The sequence below is a fragment of the Littorina saxatilis genome, linkage group LG14, assembly GCF_037325665.1.
Source record: "Littorina saxatilis isolate snail1 linkage group LG14, US_GU_Lsax_2.0, whole genome shotgun sequence".
NCBI lineage: Eukaryota > Metazoa > Mollusca > Gastropoda > Littorinimorpha > Littorinidae > Littorina > Littorina saxatilis.
Genome location: NC_090258.1, coordinates 42,639,813 through 42,665,848, shown reverse-complemented (window position 1 = coordinate 42,665,848; position 26,036 = coordinate 42,639,813). Strand labels below are relative to the sequence as shown.

Here is a 26,036-nt window from a genome sequence, read left to right as displayed (position 1 = left end):
CAAGCACGCACGCACACACACACACACACACACACACACACACACACACGCACGCACGCAAGCACGCACGCACACACACACACACACACACACACACACACACACACGCACACAAGCACACCTACACCTAATAAGATATGAGGAATAATCGTATGCTTATCTACTCCTTCCTTACAGGTGGTGGAGATAGCTACCTACACATATCACGTCTTGACAAAGTGCGAGGCCAAGAGCAATTTTGGAAAATGTCTTGTTCCGCTCAGAGGCCATTCCTCGTGCTGAGCGGGATCAGCACCTTGCCGACAAGACCTGCAAGCCGAGTTGATGGAGCTAACTTCTCTTCACAGATACAGTTTGATTATTTGCAAAGGTAATATGTGACCCTCCACCACGGAATTTCATATTTTTACATTTTTCCTAAAGAGTGTTTGACGCTCTATCCAGTGGTGAAAACCGTTTTTGAAAAGAGCGAAAACTGTTTGAGTTACATAAGCCTGTGACTAAGGTGACCCTAGCGCAGAACCGCGCGAGGTGACATGCGACTCATTTCGCGGTGGAGGGTCAAATATGGTTTTAAGTACACCTAATGTGTAGACATATTCAGTCTTAGAGGATTTGAGTTTGTTGGTTCCATGCACTGATTTGTCACAGCCTCTGTACACATTTAAATGCTTGTTTTACGTGTCTTTAAAAAGAATATACAAAAAAGGTGTTATTCTCATCCAGACGAACGTAATTGTAGAATGGCCGACTTCAACAGTGATCTCCGTTCTGTTCTTCACAGTTATGATAAAGACATCGTTCTAAGGTTAAAACAAGTCGAACTGTTGAGACTGCTGTGGGCAGGAGACCGTGATAAGAAAAACAAAGGCATCCTGTGAGGGATAAATGAGACCCGAAGGGAAGTAACTTATTTTGACCTGAGTTCAGGGTGCTACCCACTGTGACACCCACAACACACACACACACACACACACACGCGCACACACACACACTCACACAAACACTCACTCACTCACACACACACACACACACACACACACACACACACACACACACACACACACAGACACACACACACACACACACACACACATGCTTGCCTCAAAAACATGCAGACCTCTCGTAAGAAGATGTTGATACAGTATTTTATTTGAAATGTTCAGCAAGGCCAAGGAGTTGCAACTTATTGCTGGAAGTAAGTAAACATTGTACGGATTTATACTGTCAGTAAGATGTATAGTGTTTGATGTGAAGTGAATATGCAAACAAATTCTATTGGTTCTTTTAAGAGGTTCTTGTTCAGAGATGACCCCGTTATTCTCCGGTATTTGTATTCAAAAGATCAAACAGCCGAAATTAGTTATTGTAAATTAGGATTAGAGATTAGCGATTTAAATGGCGATTTGTTTAAGAGACATTTGACAAATGACACTTCATGAGGGTGCGGATTTTATATCGAACATTGCAAACTTTTTATTTGATTGTCAGTTATAATATACCAGAATGTCAGAAACACCACTGACAAGACTTTGCCCGACTATGATTATAGAATCACTGTTTCTTGTCTTATGTACGGCAACAGCAATAAGTCACTCACTGAAACAAAGCAACGTTTTGTCAGATTCAGAGATGTATAGTAAACAGTAAACGTGTTTATTAAGATTAAATGATTAATGCTATTTTTGTTGTTATTGTTGTTGTTAGAAATTGAATTGATATGTAGTGGATGCACTCTCTCTTTCTTTCTCTTTCTCTTTCTCTTAGTCTCTTTCTCTTCTTCTCTCTTCACAATATGCCATACTCCGTTTTTCGTGCTTTTTTGCTGATATTGTTGTTGAAGTATCATTGTTGTGTCATTCTTATTATTGTTGTTTTGATTGGTTTGAATTATGAATCTACAATATTGTCCGCCAATGTATCATTATGTATCCGAGAGCACATTCATAAGTTTATCTTGTTGTGTTCCTTTATCAAAATACATTCCATGGCTTTGTAAACTTGCATGGGAATAAAGTACTATTTAAACCAAGCGAATATGCATGACATTATCACCTGATTCAAAAGTAATACAGCTTTTTAAAACAGGATCAAAATGCAAATATGTTTTGTCTTGGTTGATCCCACATTTAAAAGAAAACGAAGCAGAACAAGATACATAATGACATCTATTAGGTGATATCCCATTTTTTGAAAAGGCCGTTACGCTGACAAAATGTCAACAATGTGTTCCCGCAATATCAAACAAGAATGATGACCATGAAATGTCCCCAGGGACAACTAGCTGTTAGTGCACTATTTACACGGTGGTGCATGCAACAGGAAAGCGCACACTGACATAAACCTTAACTGTATCTTTGTCCGTACAAGCATTATTCTTAGCAAATGTTCTACCGGTCAACAGTATGTGGGCAAAAATAAGTGGGTGACCAGTCACCAATAGACTCTACAGCGAATACCCCCCCCCCCCCCTTTGATGTACTCTACCCCCATTCTGCCTGTGTCAGGTACCGTGGGGTTCGAAGTTTGGAGGGTTTAGCTGTTTGCATTTCAATCTCGCAGCAGAAAAAAACCCACTGACTTGACATGTTCAACGTACAGAAATAAATACAAATACAAAACAAATCCCTAAACAAAATCTGTTGAACAAATCAGGCCCTGGACCAAGGTTGAACACACGAAATCCTTGAAGAGATGAACGTTTCATACTGCAGACAAGCACGGTCAAACTGTAAAAGCCAGCTCAAGCAAGAGAAAAGTCTACACAATGTCTACCCCGGAAAAATGTTATCATTTATAATTCAAAAACAAAAATAACAAAAAGACACAAATCTCTCCGCGCTGTGATGCGTGACGTGGAAAAAGACCAGTAACAAACAATTCACACGTAGGCATCCTTTCAGCGAAGCAACGGGGTTCTGCGTCAAACCAACAAGCTTCATTAGTACGCATACATTTCTATACTCTTACAACATAATTATCATGAAGCCGATATAAATCTGAAACCTGAAAATGAGTGCATGCGACCATGTGGTAAAGTATAACTGCTGTTCATATCATCAGCCAACACCCTTTGCTGTGTGAAGATGCTAGAATACTTGATTAACGAATACACTATCAACATCTAGTAAGCTAGTATAGTACAGAAGAGTGTTGTGGCAGCGGTACAGGGTAAATTGTAGGGCGGCTTGCTGGAGGGAGATAGAGAGCACCGACGATGATAGTAATGACGGGAGTGATGATCACACATCTCACGTCTCGGTCTGCTGCTCTCCCCAATCGCCCTCAGAGCCGTCCGCGTCACTCAGCTCACTGCAAAGAGACAGAGAGACTATTTCTGTCCTCACAGTGAAGGCACGTGTACAAACATTGGAGGGGCCACTCACTAGCGAGGGATGTGTCGGACGCACGTGAAAACACGCACATGTTTACGTCATACCCCTCGCAACTGACCGGCCCCTCTTATGTTGACGCGAGGTTTTGCCAAGAAAAGGTCACTCTTACACAACACACACAAACCCGACGGAGATATTTTCGGAAATCGACTATTATCGCTGAATTACAAAATGTGTTCTAGCTATTGAAAATACTATGCAATAGCAAAACAATAAGGTCACACAAATAGGTGTCATCTACTGAACCACAACACATGTCCTCTCACTACAACAACAAAAGAAAGAAAAAAAGAAAAAGCAAGTCGCGTAAGGCGAAAATATTACATTTAGTCAAGCTGTGGAACTCACAGAATGAAACTGAACAACACAATGCCATTTTTCAGCAAGACCGTATACTCGTAGCATCGTCAGTCCACCGCTCATGGCAAAGGCAGTGAAATTGACAAGAAGAGCGGGGTAGTAGTTGCGCTAAGAAAGATAGCACGCTTTTCTGTACCTCTCTTTGTTTTAACTTTCTGAGCGTGTTTTTAATCCAAACATATCATATCTATATGTTTTTGGAATCAGGAACCGACAAGGAATAAGATGAAGGTGTTTTTAAATTGATTTGGACAATTTAATTTTGATAATAATTTTTATATATTTAATTTTCAGAGCTTGATTTTAATCTGAATATAACATATTTATATGTTTGTGGAATCAGCAAATGATGGAGAATAAGAAAAACGTAAATTTGGATCGTTTTATAAATTTTTATTTTTTTTTACAATTTGCAGATTTTTAATGACCAAAGTCATTAATTAATTTTTAAGCCACCAAGCTGAAATGCAATACCGAAGTCCGGGCTTCGTCGAAGATTACTTGACCAAAATTTCAACCAATTTGGTTGAAAAATGAGGGCGTGACAGTGCCGCCTCAACTTTCACGAAAAGCCGGATATGACGTCATCAAAGACATTTATAAAAAAAAAAATGAAAAAAACGTATGGGGATTTCATACCCAGGAACTCTCATGTCAAATTTCATAAAGATCGGTCCAGTAGTTTAGTCTGAATCGCTCTACACACACACACACACACACACACACACACACACACACACACACACACACACACACACACACACACACACACACACACACACACACACACACACGCACATACACCACGACCCTCGTTTCGATTCCCCCTCGATGTTAAAATATTTAGTCAAAACTTGACTAAATATAAAAAGAAAAATGAAACAAAAAGAAAAAAGGAACGTCCCTTCACAGGTTAATTTTCTATGCACCTCTTGCAGTACTTTGACCACACACTAACTCTCAACACTAAATCAAGACTAAAACAAGACAGATGCATCTCTTACAGTACTTTGACCACACACTAACTCTCAACACTAACTCAACACTAAACCAAGACGGATGAATCTCTTACAGTACTTTGACCACACACTAACTCTCAACACTAACACACCACTAAAACAAGACGGATGAATCTCTTACAGTACTTTGACCACACACTAACTCTCAACACTAACACACCACTAAAACAAGACGGATGAATCTCTTACAGTACTGTGACCACACACTAACTCTCAACACTAACACACCACTAAAACAAGACGGATGAATCTCTTACAGTACTGTGACCACACACTAACTCTCAACACTAACACACCACTAAAACAAGACGGATGAATCTCTTACAGTACTGTGACCACACACTAACTCTCAACACTAACACACCACTAAAACAAGACGGATGAATCTCTTACAGTACTTTGACCACACACTAACTCTCAACACTAACACACCACTAAAACAAGACGGATGAATCTCTTACAGTTCTTTGACCACACACTAACTCTCAACACTAACACACCACTAAAACAAGACGGATGAATCTCTTACAGTACTTTGACCACACACTAACTCTCAACACTAACACACCACTAAAACAAGACGGATGAATCTCTTACAGTACTGTGACCACACACTAACTCTCAACACTAACACACCACTAAAACAAGACGGACGAATCTCTTACAGTACTTTGACCACACACTAACTCTCAACACTAACACACCACTAAAACAAGACGGATGAATCTCTTACAGTACTTTGACCACACACTAACTCCCAACACTAACACACCACTAAAACAAGACGGATGAATCTCTTACAGTACTGTGACCACACATTCACTCTCAACACTAACTCAACACTAAAACAAGACGGATGCATCTCTTTGCTGCGTACCTGCCTGTACTTTCTGAGGGACTTCGACTCGCGCACCAGGACTTCGTTTTGCTCCATTTAATCGTCCAGATCACGCTGCACTTTGCGCTTCTCGGCGTTGACGCAAGCCACCTCCTCCTCTGCCTCGTCCGCCTGTTTCTACAGCAGATGTGGACTCAGAGCGGTTTCTTAGCACGCTTCACTCACACAACAGCTCACACTGACAATGCACATAATAACCCTACACACATTCAGATATAGTTTTCTGTTCAAGAAAATACGCATTACTTCAGCAAAACACATAACTGAACAGCATGACACACTTTTAACATGATTTTTCTTAGCAGCATTTATTGGAAGACGATGTAGTGTGAATTAAGCCAAACGTCAAACACAGACCGTTCGTGGTCATGGATGTGTACAAGCTTGAATCTGCTCAATCCTTTTTGCTTGGGTTTGTTACCATGTCGGCATGTGCAATGCACTTCTTGTTTCGTTTCGTCGAACACAAGTCAAGCTTGTTCTTATTGACAGTCCCTGTCATTCAGGTTCCAGCTTTCCTTTGACGTTTTTCATTGTCGTTTTGTCATTATTGACAAACTCTTATATTTAAATAAAAAGAAAACACACCAGTAACCAGGTTAGGTAAGTTTAAATCAATATTTCAGCATGTAACTGCCTTCTTCGGGATGGTATGGAAAGAATGGAATAAATACTCTTTTATTGTATGTTTTACGTTTTTTCTCCGGCGATGGAGTGAAAGTGTCTACTTATCTCCACATTGTTGCTCAAACGTGTGGACAGGCATAGCGTCACAAGATGGCGCCTTGTAGCAGACGAAACACGCGAGAGCTATATGTTCGCCGGCCGTTCAGAATGCATGCGTTTGCAGCTTCAAAATTTAAGATCGCCAGGCGGGAGGGTGAAAAGTAATTTTAAATTCGCAAGATGCGATTTGAACCCACCATTGGCGTATGTAAACTTTTATTTTAGCAGGCAAACTTTATAATAACTGAAAAATATAACTGAAATATCTTGCCACTGGTGCACGTTGAAAGAGGAAAAGCAGGAGTTAAGCAGTGAAGCAAGACCGACCCACCTGTTCCTTGCACTGATCAGTACTTCTGCGCTCATCCAGTTCTTTCCCACGTTTGTACATCTTGTGGTTTGCCCGTGTCAGAGCTGCCCTCTCCCTGAAACAGCCACGCCACAGTTCTTATCGGCTACCTTTTAAAGCCTTCATGGCAGAAACTTTGCTGCAGCTTAACAAGTGAGGATTGTCAGGCGGACCACAGACACTGCTAGACAGAGTGACTATATGGGAAAACTGACAAATATACAACCACCAAACAAGCAGAAATCACCCATCGTTCACATCTAAAGGACGCACTCAAACTAGTGGACTGTACATAACTTCATTTCAACAATAACAACTGCAGTAAGCATCATTCTAACTACAAGGACGCACTCAAACTAGTGGACTGTACATCACTTCATTTCAACAATAACAACTGCAGTAAGCATCGTTCTAACTACAAGGACGCACTCAAACTAGTGGACTGTACATCACTTCATTTCAACAATAACAACTGCAGTAAGCATCGTTCTAACTACAAGGACGCACTCAAACTAGTGGACTGTACATCACTTCATTTCAACAATAACAACTGCAGTAAGCATCGTTCTAACTACAAGGACGCACTCAAACTAGTGGACTGTACATCACTTCATTTCAACAATAACAACTGCAGTAAGCATCGTTCTAACTACAAGGACGCACTCAAACTAGTGGACTGTACATCACTTCATTTCAACAATAACAACTGCAGTAAGCATCGTTCTAACTACAAGGACGCACTCAAACTAGTGGACTGTACATAACTTCATTTCAACAATAACAACTGCAGTAAGCATCATTCTAACTATATCCGACATTCAATTGTAAGTTTCTAAAAGAGGGAGAAACAAAAAGTGGCCTACCCCACACAAAAGATGTACACATGACACAATCTCACCTTTATATCAGCCTTTCGTGAACATGATGTCAAAAGAAAGTATCTTACTGCACAAACTGAAATACAAAGCATAACGTGCAGTAGGAGCAGATATATATTTGAAGAAAAAGACACGGTGAGAAGTGAGAGTCATGCAGAACAAGGTTCCTGGCACCTGAAAGAATGAGAAGCATTGCAATGAAAACATGAACTTCATTTCGAGAGTACTGGTTGGTTGTTGGTTTTTACCAACCCTTCAACCTGTTTCGCTATTCGGTAACGATTCCATTCTGTTTTTCTTCTCAGTCTACATGGTGGTCTTCTCAGTCTACATGGTGGTCTTCGTGAAACTATTTACATTTAAGTTATCACTGTAAAATGAAGAAGGTTAGACAAGAAAACTCATATGTTTTAACATAATTTTGTTTCTTCAAATCTTGTCCAAAATCTTGATGTTTAAAGCACTGACTTTGCCTCCAGGTCCAGCTGGTCTTCCAGGTTGGCGATCTTGCCCTCCAGAGCGGCAATGGTGGCCTTGGTGCGCGTCCGGTTCTGACCCTCCAGCTCCTGCAGCTTCTCACGCATGTCCTTGTTCTGACGCTCCAACGCCAGGCGCTGGTTCTCCCGCTTCTGCGACACCGAGCGCTCCGCAGCAAGGTCCGAGGTCATCTGCTCCATCTGCACGTGAAAGGCCAAGTACACAATGTTCAGACTTGCAAACCACAGTTTTCAACAACAACAAAATTAAACCTGACAGTCAAATAGTGATAACACAGACATTCCAGGAATAAATCACGAAAAACCCATCTAAAATTGTGTCCTGGGGGCTCACCCAGAAAGTATGATTTTAGCCTTTAAGTTCGTGTTGTGAGAATGTCATGAACAAATATGACAACAATTACATCACAAGCATTTTAATCTAAGATGATAATGATAATCTACCCAGGAAAATGGGAAATGACAGGCTGAGGTACATTCAAACAAATACACACTTCGGACACGGCTTCTTGTTCTGTGTTCCTAAATTTTAAAACATTAAACACGAACATGATGTTTTGCAACTGACCGCGATCATTGACTTGCGAGCCTTGTCATTGGCCTGTTCAAGGTTGGTGTGCTCGTCTTCCAGCTCATCCTCCAACTCGGAAATGCGCACTTCCAACCGTCGCTTCTCGTCCCGCATGCATTGCCTGAAATCACGTCAACATCACCCATCACAACACATCTCCTGCCAATAAAGCCACTGCAATGTCATGCCAACAAACAACCCAAGTCCTTTCTACCGTTTATCATAATCACGCCAAAGTCAAGAACACTATATAATCTGTGTGACCCTTTCTGTAAGAAAATGAAGTGTGTTTTTTTTTCTTGTGCAGAGACTTTAAGTTAAAACAAAATATATATAATATGAACACATAACTGTATTTACATCAGTTTGGGCAAATCTTCAACCCTGACTGTTTCATCATTACAGAATACAGGTAAGCCACATGAAAAACATAGTATTCCTCAGAGAAAACTTTAAAAATGCTGCCATTTATTTATCAAACATGATGTGTATATTGCAACAGTGTAACTGATAGAGGGATATTTCTTCAATATTGTTAGAAAACACATTTTACACAAGTGGTTCGAGAGAACACTGTAAGGGCAGTCTGAGATGCTATCAAAATATTCAAACCTCTCCTCTCTTCGCTCTGCAACAGATACCAATGTACTTAGTAAACCAAAAAGAAACAGAAAATCAACTAACAATGGATTTGAGAGATCCTTCAAGTACCAGGGACCTCTTGTCTGGGAGAAAATCCCCCGGAGCATTAGGGATTCCCAGTCACCATCTGCTTTTAGAACAGCCCTCAAAACACACATGTTTAAGTTAGACCTCTGAAGGAGATCCCATGATTGGTGAGTCATCGGCGCTGCCACGTGTATTATCTACTAAAGTGTGGCGTTCGTGAGGATGTGTATGTGCCTGTGTGTGTTGTACTAGAATAACGTATGCGTACATGGAATGACATTGCGGGTTACCTGAACATTGACAATGACGAAAGAAAGATTGTGTGTGTGTGTGCGCGCGCGCGTGTGTGTGTGTGTGTGTGTGTGTGCATGTGTGTGTGCGTGCGTGTGTGGGTGTGTGTGACCATGTTTGAATTTATTCGGATTTAGTTCTCTTTCCTTGTTTGTATTATGATTGTGTAAGTTTAAAGCGCTCTGTAGTGGAATGCATGAATGGAGACTATTATAGTTAGCAACTAAACGTAGGTTCGAACTACGCAGTTCGTAACTACAGATTTAGTCAGTCTGCAATGCATGAGAGCGAACTTGGTCGAGACTACTTAGTTACCAACAAAAAGAGTAGGTCATAACTTTCAAGTGACGTCACGGGGAATCCCCGTCACTGCGCAGGCGCGGTGAACTCTTCACCTTCGAAAGTGGTAAACAAACCAGCATGGGATTGGGAGCATGGTAACAGTGCGAACTTGAGTGGTTGATCGATGCAATATTATTTTGGCGAGCAAACAAGACAAACATAAGCAGAACGCAAATGTTTCTCTCAGTTCTTCCGCACATTACGAGAGCTAAAACTGCCCGACCGGGGAGATGTACGCAGCATATAGGCTGAGTCAGTGTCGTCGAAGATTTGAGTGATGGCTCAGTCGGTATGTACTGGGAAAAGGTCCGTGTCCCTCATACTGATTGTGCATTTTAAAGCAAAGCTGGAACTTTGTAACAGACAATGATGTATGGATGTATTTAAGTTTGTGTTTCAATTTATGGGAGCGAAACTGACATTTCTGAACTGAAAAAAGTCGTGTTTTGTGGAGTTTAGAGTTGTCAGTAGAGACCGAGTAATCGTTGAAGAGAAATAATTGCATGGTTCACCGATGGAGAGTTAAACGACCATAAAACCGCACCACAGGTATGTCACGAAGCTGTCTAAGTTCTACACTATACAACAAAAGAAAATTGAATGAGGGAATCAAGACAATAGATCAACTCTCTCTATCTCTCTCTCTCTCACACACACAGGCATACGCACACACTAACACACACACACACACACACACACACACACACACACTCACTCTCTCCCTCTCACTCTAAACCGCTAAGAGGGAGGGACAAAGTTGAGAACAAGAGTGCCAGATAAAGGATGGAATGTAATTTGGAGCGATCATTAAACAAATTAAGAAACAAGCAAGTTAGCAAGCAAATCCTTGAAAATGTGTGATGTCATACAAAAGGAGCCAACAACGTTTTGGCCTAGTGTTCTACTTACAAAATAAACTAGTAAAAGAATTGTGAGATGTAAAGAGAAAAGATTAACTGGAAACACTACCGAATTACAAGACATCATCAGTGATTTGAATCATGCACTTATGATTTTCTTCCTTTTTTCCAAATCGGGTAGAATACTTTATGTCAGTGACATATTTAAATGATTGCAATTTAGTGCTGGTCTTTAACATGAATAATTAGATACAATGAATACATTATTCAATGAGTAGGAAGTGACAATATTTTAATGTGTATGATCTTGTTTGATGAATGCCGCAAACACTCTGAGAAGTTCTTCCAAGCAAGCAAAGAAACAGAGGTAATGAAGTTGGATACTGAGATGACTATATTTTGTAACTTAGACACTCTGTCTATAAGGAAGCTAGCTGTTGCTTGAACATCATTTGAAAATTAATCTGCGCCAGTTTAAATGCATTGCTTCGGTATGGTAGAGCTGATCATCAAAATGCATCTATGTGTGAAATTTTAGCTTTGATGTTGCACTGACTTCAGAAGACTAACCTGTTTCGTGAGTAAAAACTGCAAACATTTCAAGCTGACAAGAACAGAACGATGTTAAAATATAAGACATGATAAGGGAAATGTGAAGGCTAAATTAAACAAAGAATGAAATTGTAACCCACTCTGTACAAGTGGCGCGTTTTGCTGCATTGATCATCTTTCATTCTTTCATGTGTTCTTTTGAGTTTCCGACAACATTTGTTGTGTCATTGTGTATGAACGTTTTAATTTAAATGATGATAAACAATGATTGCATATTTTGTGTAAACGATTTCGCTCAACGTCTCAGATGTGGCATGCAGGCTTCACGTGGAATAAGACCATCCCTCCACTTTAACATATACCAGCTGTCAAACACACGTGTGTTTACTTTGAAGTGTTGGAATGTTTGATCAATTAATTTGTTTAACTTCTACTGGCATCAATCCGCAAAATGTATTCATTCAAACATTCCAACTTTGCACATGACCCAGTCAGAATGTAAATGTTTGGTATGTATCAAAGTGTATAGATGGCCTAACCTCATGTAAGAGCCCATGCAGATATAAAATAGTAAGCCAAACTTGGCGTTTGCAAGAAGAACGGTGCCTTGAAACTGACAGCAGCAACAACAACAATTTAATTATCCACAATCACAGTGTCACTCAGCTTTTCACCCCATCCAAACCACCAGCCATCCTCTCACTAAAAACCAAAACAAACTCCCCAAAACACACACACACACACACACATTAAAACACAGAGAATCATGAGATTTGTTTGTTTGTTTATTCATCCTGTAGAATGTTTCTTTAGCCACTGAGCCAACTATAATACTCGTCATAAAAAGTAGGCAGATCCGTTTGAGAGCAAATCTTTATGATGACGCCGTTTATTAAAAAAAACCAAATACAGGTTGACCCAAAAACAATGCAACCCACAAGTTAATAACCTACATTTGTGGACATAAACTTCAGCATATGCATGACCCTTCTACAAAGTGACAATTTTGAAGATCAAATAGGCTGACTTTTGTGCAATTTTAAATTAAGTTCCCAATTTTGGGGATCGACTCAACGGTTCGGGTTTTAAAATTGAGCGGTAGCCAAACTTGCCCGATCTAAGCGCTCAAGATTGTAACATTCGGGGCAATTCGAATCACAAAAGTATACCTTAATCAACATTCAGACCTGGGAATCCCTGTTTTGGACTTGGAGTATTCTCAAACAAACTTGGTGTATTTCTTTTTTAAATGAGCGTACTCTACATTTTAAACATGCTTCACACGGGTCTGTCGCACTGTTAATTAAGGTTACAAACTGTCAAACTTCGTTTTAGTGAATCGACCGCCAAATTTGGAATTTATTTCTTGAAATAGAGCACAAAAGTCAGACCATCATTTGACCAGTTACATTTGATCTACAAAATGTCCACTTTGTGGAAGGGTCATGCACTGGCTGCGGTTTATGTACCTTAAAAATGAAGTGATTCGGTCAACAGATGTAGAAGTTATTAGCATTGTTTTAGTGTTACATTTTTTTTGTTTATCCTGTATATGACTGAAAAAAGTCATTCATTCCCCAAACTTATTCAGAAAGCAGATTGGGTTTATATGACATAGTGTTTATACAGTGGAACCTACAACACAGACACCCTGCAAAATCAAGTTCGCAAAATCAATGTTCCCGCGTTAAAATTGACAAAAAATCAGAACTGCCAAAACAAAACATCTTCTGCACGTCAATAGAAAAAACAATCAAATCTGCATCCAAATCAGTCAGTTTTGTTCACATATCTGGTCTAACACTGACATTAAGGCATGTTGATTTGTGTAGGTGTCATTCCTCTGAGAAGCTGTAAAAGGCAGTTTTAGTGGGTAATGAGACAAAAACCGGTACGTTTTCGTAACTCCTGAACGCATTGCCTTCAACGTTGCGGTGATTTGTGCTAACAGTAGTAACACATGTGGGAAAGTTCATACGGATTTTAAAGTCATTTGAGACATTAGTCTGCTGTTAATTGACATGCCAGAAAGAGTTCTTAAATTGATGATAGGTCTTCGCTGACTCATTGAAAAACAATTAATTTGTTGTTATCTTCAAGAACAATAACAGATGCGCCACACAATTAAATTTCATGTACATATTTTATCAGACATTGGCGGTATGAGGATTTCAACGCGAAAATTAATATTTTGCCTCATTCAGAGCGCTGAGCGCAAATGTAGGCCTACGCCTAGAAAAGCTCACGGCTGACACGCTTAACTGATCATGGCTCTTGAAAGAGCATTTTCCAAGAATGTTTGTGTGCGTACAAGTGCGCTGTGAACAGTCATAGTTGAAAATGTATGAAATTAAAGGTAAATTGAAGCTTTCATTTTTCTTAATGCATGCTAATTTTTTTTTTACAAATTCAGCTCATTGGACAGGGTACATTTTTATTTTTAAAATTCGTTCTGGCATGTCGCACAACAGCAGAACTAATATCTCACATGACTTGAGATTCCGTGTGTACTTAACGACATGTGTTAGCCCAAATCACTGACAAGTTTTAAGACAATGCGTTGAGGAGTTACTGAAATGTACCATTTTTTGGTCTCATTATATTTAGTCAAGTTTTGACTAAATATTTTAACGTAGAGGGGGGAATCGAGACGAGGGTCGTGGTGTATGTGTGTGTGTGTGTGTGTGTGTGTGTGTGTCTGTGTGTGTGTGTAGAGCGATTCAGACTAAACTACTGGACCGATCTTTATGAAATTTGACATGAGAGTTCCTGGGTATGAAATCCCCGAACGTTTTTTTCATTTTTTTGATAAATGTCTTTGATGACGTCATATCCGGCTTTTCGTGAAAGTTGAGGCGGCACTGTCACGCCCTCATTTTTCAACCAAATTGGTTCAAATTTTGGTCAAGTATTCTTCGACGAAGCCCGGGGTTCGGTATTGCATTTCACCTTGGTGGCTTAAAAATTAATTAATGACTTTGGTCATTAAAAATCGGAAAATTGTAAAAAAAAATAAAAATTTATAAAACGATCCAAATTTACGTTTATCTTATTTTCCATCATTTGCTGATTCCAAAAACATATAAATATGTTATATTCGGATTAAAAACAAGCTCTGAAAATTAAATATATAAAAATTATTATCAAAAATAAATTTTCCAAATCAATTTAAAAACACTTTCATCTTATTCCTTGTCGATTCCTGATTCCAAAAACATATAGATATGATATGTTTGGATTAAAAACACGCTCAGAAAGTTAAAACAAAGAGAGGTACAGAAAAGCGTGCTATCCTTCTTAGCGCAACTACTACCCCGCTCTTCTTGTCAATTTCACTGCCTTTGCCATGAGCGGTGGACTGACGATGCTACGAGTATACGGTCTTGCTGAAAAATGGCATTGCGTTCAGTTTCATTCTGTGAGTTCGACAACTACTTGACTAAATATTGTATTTTCGCCTTACGCGACTTGTTTTTGTACTTAACGACGTGTGTTAGCACAAATCACTGACAGTTTTAAGACAATGCGTTGAGGAGTTCTGAAATGTACCATTTTTGGTCTCATTACCCGCTAAAACGACTTCAAAAACTGAGAGGATTGACAACTACATGCTCAGCATGCCATAGCGTTCATGTTAGACAAGATATATGTGAACAAAACGGACTGTTTTGGATAAAGATTTGATTGTTCTGTCTAATGACATGCAAAACATGTTTCGGTTTAGTTGTTCTGATTTGTGTTGTTGATTTTAACACGGAAAGCTTGATTTTGTGAATTTGATTTGGGGGAGGGGGGGTGTCTGTGTTGCAGGTTTCACTGCATAGACATTACGTCATGAAAACCCAATTTTGTTTCTGAATAAAGTAGGGAAATTAATGGCCTTTTCAGTCATATATTTGGTTTTTCAATCAACAGCCTCATCAGTAAGATCTGCCCTCAAACGCATCTGCCTACTTTTTATGACGGGTAGTGTAGAAACCTCTGCAAGCATTCTCAGCCGAATCAGATGGAAAAGCACAGAATTGTGATGGTACTCTGAATTTGATCATCGTCCCCAGCGAACCCAGGAACCAAGGTGCAAGCAGCCTTCCCCTAATGTAGCGGTCCTTCCTGAAAAATAAAGAAAACATATAACTGAGCACGTTCAGTATTCACTGTGTGCGGACGGGGATGGGTTTTGGTTAGCGAGGGGAGGGTGTGTGTTGGGGGGAGAAGGTGTGTACGTGTTTAGCAGTGTGTGTGTGTGTGGGGGGGGGGGGGGGGGGTGAGGAAGCACTTGCTCTTCACATGACCATTGGGATCGGGGATGGTGTGTGTGATATTGTAATCTAAACTATTAAAAAAATCTGTGCGTGTATGAACTTTGTGCTCGGCAGAAATGTTTCTCGATTTTAGTCAAAAACAAGTGTGCCCTCAACCCACACACTTTCGCTCTTCAGCATCAACGCTATACAGTTTCATTGGGAAATGTGTCTCGATTTCAGTCCAAAACAGAACTTTCAGGATCCAAAGCACTCGCCTGTCAGCCTTTTTATTAAAATACATTCAACCCACCACATTTTCCAGTGATGAAGATTCTGGGGATGTGTGTTGATCCCATTGATTTTGGCCATTTCAGATCTGGCCAGTTGTACATGTATGGGATAGGAACATAACTTCACCCAGACACATACAATATTGACATCCTGACAGTCAGTGACTGCTTTATGTGCATAGTTGAATTTTGTTTTTGAACAAATTTCTCAACAGTCACTAGCAGAAGTAAAGAAGTAACATTTTTGTTAATCTGAGAGTGGTTTCCACAACAAAATCTAACTCTGAGCAGGAAGAAGCCAGGGTGTTGAATGTAGAAGTATCCGAGTGAACAGATTCATTCTTATTCCATGTAAAAGCCTGGCAAGATCTAGGATGGTGAGCCAAGGGAAGAATAACTGTATGTGCCTTTAAAATAATTCCAGTAAATTAGTAATGATTTCATTTTATCTTGCAATTTTGTTTTACTTTCCTGTGCTGCATTAGTTCATTCACACTGTGTAATTTACTTTAAGAATAGTGGCAAAGGATTTGAGAAGAGAAAGAGAACTAAAACCAAGCTTTATGTACCATTTTGTATAAATAGTACATATTGTACCATGCAAGGATACATACAGATGTAAGAATTTATTTTATACAAAGCCGTAATGTTTTTGTGTCAATAAACTTGCATCTCCTGCCACTACTCTCAGATTCAGATGTAACAAGTGTTGACATAGCTGAATGTATCTATCTAGATTGTAAGTGCATCTAATGTGAAACGCAGATCTCTCTGCCAAAAACATCTACACAGCTTCAAACTACTATCACCAGTGCCAATTTATATCATAAATCAATTTTACAATAACAATTTAATAGGCACAAGCAGGTACTTGGTAGTGGTACAGAAATGTGTGACTTACTCTTCATGGTAGTCTGTAAAGTAGCATGTCCACTCAGTCTGAATCCTCTCCAGAATCCTTATATCTGAATGCAAGAGCTGTGTGAACACTTCATCACACATCATCTCTGGTTTCTTAGGAGGCCTGAAAAAAAACACCATAAAATAATTAATTAACAATAAATAATAACTGTATTATAATTAAACCACTCGCTCATTGATTCTTTTATCCCCTCTTTCACAATCATAGTTTATACAGCAGCATTTACCTCTGACTCTGTTCATGCAGAGTAAATATCAAGTATTTAAACAGAAAAATAAGTCATTGTTGAATAACCCTTCTAAAATACACAATGGACACACTTTCAGTGGCAGTGATTCAAGTGAAGTCAGTTTCTTTCTTCATTTGTATACACACAAAAATTGTTTTGGGCCAGTTAGTGTTACTCTTGGCTTTACACACTTACTATATCAAATTATACATGCATTCAGCTTAGAAAACATACTTCTAATGTTGGGAGTGCAGTGTGAACCAGGACATTTACAGCAAATAAGGATACACAACAGTTCATTCAGAGATAGATTTGCCATTAACTGCATTATATTGTTAGTTGAATGAGATAGATCTACAGCGATGCTTCAATGCATTAGATTAGCTTTGTTTTAGTGTCTACTGTTCATTGCTCCACCGTGGGAAATTCAGTCAACAGTGCACAGTTCCGAAGAAACCGATGCTGCTGTGCATAATCATTGATGCATTGACGATCGTTCATTGTCAATGTCACTGTCAGAAAAACAACAACTGTATCTTTCATCGTCACCACTACACAATGGCTCGTAGGCCTATTTTCCTATGACACTGAACACGGTTTCGGAGACACTCAGACAGTACTGCCTGGCCCATAGATCTAGATCTACCCTTGCTCTCACTTTCTAACAAATGTATTATTGCAATATAATCTGACACACACTCACACACCGAGGCGCGCAAACGAACACACACACCGTGGGACACACAAACTACACGCACACAACGGATGAATCTTGCTCTTACCTGTTGGATGATCCAAACCGATTAAAATCAGCGACAGGAAGATGTACAAGCCAAATTGTACAGTCGCTGATGTAAAAGGTGGAAATTTAGTCATTGTTCATACGAATCATAGCAAATCTCCCGACTCAAGGTAGATCGTGTCCCAAATCAGCTGTGCCGGTCACTTCACGACTTGTATTTGAACCCCCTCCAAAGCGCAATCAATGTTTCAACTTCTTTGTCGACATCATTCTTTGGTTCATGCGTCGGACTGCCGAATATTTGATTTTTTTTGTACAGCAAAATCAAAGACTGTCATGGCGGCCGCCATTTGTGTTTTTGCAATAGTTCGAAACTAAGGAATTTGGTCCTCCTCGGAGGAGGACCAAATTTGGGCAAGTTAGTCACCAACTTAGGTCGGAACATTTGAAAATATCGTGCCATGCATTGCGCACTAGAGCGATAGTTTCGAACTTTGGATTTAGTTCCCAACTAGCTTGATAGTCTCCATTCATGCATTCCACTACTGGACTCGTCACCACGAGGTTTACGCGCTATATAAGTAATCGTTTTTATTATTATTATTATTGAGGGCAAAGTTTGTTAAATGAGACAACAGACTTAATTGCATTTCCTTGGACAAAACAGCCACAACTGTGTGAAAAACTATAACAGATACAAAAGTGTTTCACATATTGCAGTACAAAGGTAACTGCGGGAATTTAAAAGACAGAACAATACAAATGTTCAAATTATCTTTCTATTTGGGTTTGCAGTTGTAACCATAAAATGAAGAAAACATTTGAAGTCTGGAGAAAAGCGGTGGATGAAAAAAAAGAGCCGTTAAAGGCTGAGACTTACTTGCTAATGCCAATCTGATCAGCCAGTTCATCCCTCTCGGCCTCGGCGTTACACCTCTCGCGCTCAGCCAGTGTCAGGTCTCCCTGAAGCTTGTGAAACAATGCCTCCATGCTCTTCACATGAAAAACCACACCAAGCAATCATACACCACAACAATCCATCACACACAAAAAAGTTATCACACGTCACAAGAAGCCATCATACACCACAACAAACCATCACACGTCACAACAAACAATCACACATCACAACAAACCATCACACATCATAACAAACCATCACACATCACAACAAACCATCACACATCACAACAAGCCATCACACATCACAACAGACCATCACACATCATAAAAAACCATCACACATCACAACAAACCATCACACATCACAACAAACCATCACACGTCACAACAAACAATCACACAACACAGGAAACCATCACACATCATAACAAACAGTCACACATCACAACAAACCATCACACATTATAACAAACCATCATACGTCACAACAAACCATCACACATCACAACAAACCATCACACATCACAACAAACCATCACACATTATAACAAACCATCACACATCACATCAATCAATCACACATTACAACAAACCATCACAAATCACAACAAACCATCACACATCACAACAAACCATCACACGTCACACCAAACCATCACACATCATAACAAACCATCACACGTCACACCAAACCATCACACATCATAACAAACCATCACACATCACAACAAACCATCACACATCAGAACACACCATCACACATCACAACAAGCGATCACACATCACAACAAACCATCACACATCACAACAAACCATCACACGTCACAACAAACCATCACACGTCACAACATACCATCACACATCACAACACGCGATCACACATCACAACAAACCATCACACATCACAACAAACCATCACACATCACAACAAACCATCACACGTCACAACATACCATCACACGTCACAACATACCATCACACGTCACAACATACCATCACACGGCACAACAAACAATCACAACAAAACATCACACATCACAACAAGCAATCACACATTACAACAAGTCATTGTTATTATGATTGTATTTGTATCATTACAACATGGTGTGTTGTTACCGGCAAAATGATATAATAAAATACTGGGAGACCCAATCCATTGTGTTTGTTTTTATTTCTGGTGTATACACGTGTATTGTTGAGCGTAGAGCCATGCACATTTGGAATGCCTTTACCACCAGGCGTTCCTTTGCTAGGGTTTAGGACGGGCAAGAACAGCATTTTCCGCTGGTCGCCCTGAGTAAATACCCTGACTATGAACAAGCTGTTGCTTCCAGATATGGACCACATTACTGAGTAACGAACAAAAGTCAAATGAGACAAATCTATTGTGAGGAGATATTGTACAGCAGATGCAAGGAATGTGGCGTCGGACTTGCACAATACATTTGTTGACTTGTTCAACAACCAGTAAACACCTACTGGTGTCGCCCACGTTTTGAAAAGGCTGGGAGGTGGTGTACCCCAATCTTAAGGACTGTTTGTGTTCAAATGCAACTTTACATTTATGACCCTCCATCACGGAATGAGTCGCATGTCACCTTATCATGATTTTCATATTTTTACATTTTCTTACAGAGTTTTTTTTATTCTCTATCCAGTGGTGAAAACCGTTTTAGAAAAGAGCGAACACTTTTTAGCCTGGGACTATGGTGACCCTCACACTGTTACTATACAACCCCCGGACTTATATTATGCCTAGCGCAGAACCGCGTGAGGTAACATGCGACTCATTTCGTGGTGGAGGGTCACAACCACCTGTAGAGTAAGCTGTTGTCATTGTCCAGTTTAGTCTTTGTTGTTTTGTGTCTATTCTTTATCTGTTAACAAAGCGTACTGGTGTGACTAACAGACTTTTGCCCTTACAGCCAAGTGCCCTTACAAACTTTCTGCGCCTTAGCAGACGACACGAACTGCTTGTTTACATCTGAGCGGCGGCCATGTTTTATTACGCCGAAAATCTTTTTGGCTTTCAAAGAAGTTTACTGAGATGAGTACAACTGTTTAAATAAAGAAGGCATTGCAAGTATTTCAACATAAAATATGCGTTTTGGTCACATCTTCACATCGTTATGTGCACACACACAAAATAATAATGATAACAATTGTTCTTGTGTTGGTTTTGTCGTAAATATCATAACACATTTTATTTAAAAACTGTTTAATTCATTTGAGTGAATTAATTTGTTTGTCATGATTCAGAGTTTGTTAATGACAGTAGTTAGCTTGGAGAGTACGGTGGAGGGTGTGTGTGTGTGTGTGTGTGTGTGTGTGTGTGTGTATGTGTGTGTGAGTGTGTGTGTGTGTGTGTGTGTGACGGGGAAGGGGGGGGGGGGCAGGAAGCGTATTTGTTAAGTGTCTTCATGTCACGAATTGTCATGGGGTACTGAATTGGTAATAAACAGTTATAGCATTTATGTAAAGCATGTTAAGATCCATACCCGTTTAATAAACCCAACCCTCTAAAGGAGAACAGTACGGTCAAAGAAGGACAACACACACGTCAACCACTGTTTTTTCTCAGCTGTGGTTGAAAGTTTTGAACTATAAGATTTAAGATTTAGTATTGTGGTGTTAAAAGCAAGGAAAAGCAGCAACAACTCACCTCCATGGACAGCGGCAGGCAGTCAGTCAGGGGTAGGGGTGAAGGCAGACAGCGATGAAACAGGTGACGACTGAAGTGAAGACAAACAGCGATGACACAGGTGACGACTGAAGTGAAGGCAGACAGCGATGACAAAGGAATATATATATATATATATATAGTTGACGTAACAATTATTTATTGTAGAAATAAAAAGCCCACACCGTCTACCAGATATTGTGGCCGTGCTACGTTGTGCCACTATGTATGTAATTAGTTTCTGAGAAAGTAAAGAAAAACAGGACAAGAATACGCTTCGGGGAAACTGAGGCAGCGTTATTGTACACTTCACTATCATTGAAATCTAAGAGTAAGTATGTCAATGCGACAAGCGATGAAAACTCGGTCGGTCTAATTATGTAAAGTTTGAATTCTGTAGTACCAAATTCCCCAAGTTCTGGGAAGCGAATGGTGTGTGTGTGTGTGTGTGTGTGTGTGTGTGTGTGTGTGTGTGTGTGTGTGTGTGTGTGTGTGTGTGTGTGTGTGTGTATGCGTGTACGTGTGCGCGTGCGCGTGCGTGCGTGCGTGTGTTTGTTTGTTTGTTTGTAAGTATGTATGTATGTATGTATGTATGTATGTATGTATGTGTGTGTGTGTGTGTGTGTGTGTGTGTGTGTGTGTGTGTGTGTATGCATGTATGTATGTATGTATGTATGTATGTGTGTGTGTGTGTGTGTGTGTGTGTGTGTGTGTGTGTGTGCGTGCGTGCGTGCGTGCGTGTGTGTATGCATGTATGTATGCATGTATGTATGTATGTATGTATGTATGTATGTATGTATGTATGTATGTATGTATGTATGTATGTATGTATGTATGTATGTATGTATGTATGTATGTATGTATGTACAGGGCCGGACCAAATGAGTTGTAAGGGGGGGGGTTCCTCCTTTTTTGGGGGGGCAAATCAGCGAAGTGGCAAAGCCACAAGCGCGCGCCTGCTTTGCAGGCGCGCGAACTAGGGGGGTCCGGGGGCATGCCCCCCGGAAAATTTTTGAAAAACGGTTAAAATCTGTGCAATCTGGTGCATTCAGGGCCTTGTTTTGAGGGTTAAGAGCAGCATTGTGGGGGGGGGGGGGGGGGGTACCTTTTTCTCATCGGATTTCACATTGAATAAAATTTGTTAGAGACACACACAAAATTTATTTAAAAAAAAAAATAAACAAGAGGCGAAGCCATCAAGGCTCACGTAAGAAATCGACAAACAGTAACACAAACTCAATCACACACACACACACACACACACACACACACACACACACACACACACACAGAAAGAGCATAGGTGAAACTGTGCAAGAAAGCGAGACACTAGATCTAGATCTGTCTGTCTGCATGTAGCCTACTTACAAGGACACGACTGCCAACTAGTCTCGGCGCGCTCAAAATAATAATGACCGAGACTGTCAGTACTTCCTTCGCGTGACGTCTAACCCTCTTACGTCATAATGTGACGTCAATGTAATGTGACGTCTTCAAATGTTAGAGTTTCTACCACAGACATACACACGCACAGACGCACGCACGCACGCACGCACGCACGCACGCACGCACAGACAGAAAAAGTTACGATCGCATAGGCTACACTTACGTGAGCCAAAAAGCACTCAAAGCAAGGTACATGCTTTTTCCAGGGGTGGGGTTCCGGAACCCCTGGAACCCCCCCTGGGTCCGGCCCTGTATGTATGTATGTATGTATGTCTGTATGTCTATATGTCTGTATGTATGTGTGTGTGGTGTGTGTGTGTGTGTGTGTGTGTGTGTGTGTGTATGTATGTATGTATGTATGTATGTATGTATGTATGTAAGTATGTATGTATGTATGTAAGAATGTATGTATGTATGTATGTATGTGTGTACACTCAGAACAACAAGTTAGTGACTTTTGACCAAATGTGTTAACATAGATGGGGAATCGAGACGAGGGTGTGGTGTATGTGTGTGTATGTGTGTGTGTGTGTGTGTGTGTGTGTGTGTGTGTGTGTGTGTGTGTGTGTGTGTGTGTGTGTGTGTGTGTGTGTGTGTGTGTAGGCGTAGAGCGATTTAGAGAAAACTACTGGACTGATCTGCATTAAACTTCACATGAAAGTTCCTATAGGTATGATATCCCCAGACAAGTTTTTCATTTCTTCGATAAATGTCTTTGATGACGTCATACCCGCCTTTTTGTGAAAGTTGAGGCGGCCCTGTTACACTCTTATTTTTCTACCAAATTGATTCTAGGCGTCCCCGAGGACGCCTAGTAATTGGGATCAAGTAAGCGGTGCCTATGGACAGGATAACTCTGCGATTGCCTATGGGACACTGCCACATTTACGTCTTGAGTTACTGCCCTTACTACTATCAAACCGAAACTTCGTCGATAGAGACATCACCTAGGCCAGGCGGAGTTTCGGGCTGTTGTGCGTGCATAGTACCCGCAGTCGGACACGGAGCCGTCTTGGAGTCTCTACTTTTTTTTTTTTTTTGAGACATCGCCTGCAAAAACTCCAGATACATTATTGTGTGATTCTAGGCGTCCCCGAATTGTTGTTGTTGTTGTTGCCATAGTTTACGTTTAGAGCTACTGCCCATGCAAAGGATTCTTTTAAGGCCAGGGGCTACACACGTCTGAAGTCAAAAATCGTGTTGTGTGTTCAAGTGGTCAGTTTTGAGATTTTGACATATTTATACCAAATAATCCTTTCTAATTCAGGTTCAACCGATGTTTTTCACATAAAACACTTATTTTATGCAAAATAAAGGTGTTTCAAAACCAACTGTGTCAAGAATTTATTTTCATTGTGTGTTGAAATGCCAAAAATGCATTTGTTTGACTGTTAGTTACGCCAAATTCTCCGAACCCCGTTCCGACATGACACATACCGTTGGATTCAGCATTCTCTCCCCTTTCCCGCTGTCATTCTCTCTGTGAATGAACTGGCCAGTTTTGAGTGCTATCCGAAAGCACGCTAACTTCCCATATAAGGAGGAACGCGTCACACGAGAGCTTGTGATTGGCCTAGATCGGTCACGTGACCAACTTTCACTTCGCTACGCCAACTTCCGGCACTTTGGAAAGTGGTCATTGCTGTCCGAAGTTCATCGAAAATATCGGAAAACATGGATACAAACGCTCAAGATTTGCAAGATTTAGTGCCAGACAGGACTCCGCTTGGTCGGGGAAAACGTTCACGCAAGCAGCAGTGCAAAGAAGCAGCCAAGGCTCGCTGGCAAGCGAAAAATGCTGACGAGAACACGATCGGCGAAGTTCTGGAACATACCATTTTTGCAAGTGGAGATGCTGATATCTCGAACGATCTGCTTGCTGATGACAACAATGGAATTGTACCTTTACCAGCTGAACAACCGTGTACTGCCAGACGAAAACTGGATGTTATGAAAGACGACGTTGCTGCAGCTGACGAAACGGACAGTGACAAAGAGCGGTGCTTCATTGAGTTGAAAAATTTGAAGTCTCTGTTTTCGGCGGTCGCTTGTGGCGAGTGTGGTGGGACCCTGTCGGTGTGCTTTGGTGACAAGATGGGATATTCAAGAGAAATAAGACTGGCTTGTGAGGTATGTAAACTCATTTTATAATTACTATTTTTTTGTATTGTGTTATTTTGCCTTGTTAGTTATTACCAGCTCTCCCAAACTGAGTCTCTCTCTCTTGGAATTTTTCTGATTGAGTTTCAGTTGTCACTGTCAGTGTGGGGGAAAAACTACATAATCTGAAAGCTGTAAGCCCTGATGATAATAGTATTACAAAGGAAATATATTAGTGATTATTATCAGTGCTCTTTTTCTCTCCCACTCTCTCTTTCTCTCTCTCAAACTCTCTCTTGCTCTCTAGCTTTTTTGTTGTTTGTTACTAATCTTTTTTGTTGTTTTTGTATTTACCAGGATTGCACCTTCACGAAGCAGCAGCATTCATGTAGCCGACTTGATGGGAGCAACAACATCACTATGGGGTTTGACGTCAACAACTCCATTGTCATGTGCTTCAACGAGTTAGGATGTGGCGAGGCAGCTCTTCGGAAGTTCTCTGCCATCATGTCGATTCCAGGATTGTCGCACAACACCTATCGGCGTATCTCCAAGAAGGTGGGTGGTGCACACAGAGAGGTGACTGCAAATGTCTTGCAGGCAGCTGTTCAAGCTGTGCATGATGCCAATGCACATGGCGACCCGGACTTTGACAACGGTGACAACAGTGACGAAGGTGGTGACGCAGAGTGTGCAGCTAATGATGGTGACAGCAGCGACTCTGCAAATGTTGACAGTGACGACGACAGTAGTCATAGTGGCTCTACTGCTAGCACAGCAAGAAGAGACAGTGATGATGAAGGTGAGGGTCGGCATTGATGGTTACATCGGTCACGAACATTTGCCAACAACTGTTGTTGGACATGCTGTTGAAATAGAATATTTTTTCGACATGATTAATGGACACACTAACCCCGCTTACTTGCCTGCTAATGTTGTCAGTGACCAAGGCTTTCATTTGACTAATCTAGAAGAGGGATTGCATCAGGCTTTTGCTGTGTCAAACTACATCCTTGCAACATTTCAGGAATCGACCATTGCCATTCACGGTAACCTGGATAGTCAGTGTTTTT

The 26,036-nt window shown here is 40.5% G+C and overlaps 2 protein-coding genes across 3 annotated transcripts; one reads left to right on the top strand and one right to left on the bottom strand.

The window, feature by feature from the left end:
- Positions 1-1,131: 1,131 nt before the first annotated feature.
- LOC138947809 (myosin heavy chain, embryonic smooth muscle isoform-like) lies at positions 1,132-21,598 on the bottom strand. Of its 2 annotated transcripts, none has more exons than XM_070319367.1 (7): positions 21,400-21,598; positions 18,715-18,827; positions 8,691-8,814; positions 8,094-8,302; positions 6,730-6,823; positions 5,652-5,789; positions 1,132-3,312 (listed from the first exon to the last, which is right to left on the bottom strand). In XM_070319367.1, exons 1-6 carry the CDS (start codon positions 21,403-21,405, stop codon positions 5,709-5,711), a joined length of 627 nt encoding a protein of 208 aa, XP_070175468.1. In that variant the 5' UTR covers positions 21,406-21,598; the 3' UTR covers positions 1,132-3,312; positions 5,652-5,708. The 2 variants fall into 2 exon arrangements, with proteins under 2 accessions (XP_070175468.1, XP_070175469.1); XM_070319368.1 differs by having other exon boundaries at positions 5,652-5,783; positions 21,400-21,589.
- A 2,298-nt stretch (positions 21,599-23,896) lies between these two features.
- On the top strand, positions 23,897-25,827 carry LOC138947808 (uncharacterized). Its single transcript, XM_070319366.1, has 2 exons — positions 23,897-24,993; positions 25,321-25,827. The coding sequence occupies exons 1-2, from the start codon at positions 24,538-24,540 to the stop codon at positions 25,780-25,782; spliced, it is 918 nt and encodes a 305-aa protein (XP_070175467.1). The 5' UTR covers positions 23,897-24,537; the 3' UTR covers positions 25,783-25,827.
- The last annotated feature ends 209 nt before the right edge of the window (positions 25,828-26,036 follow it).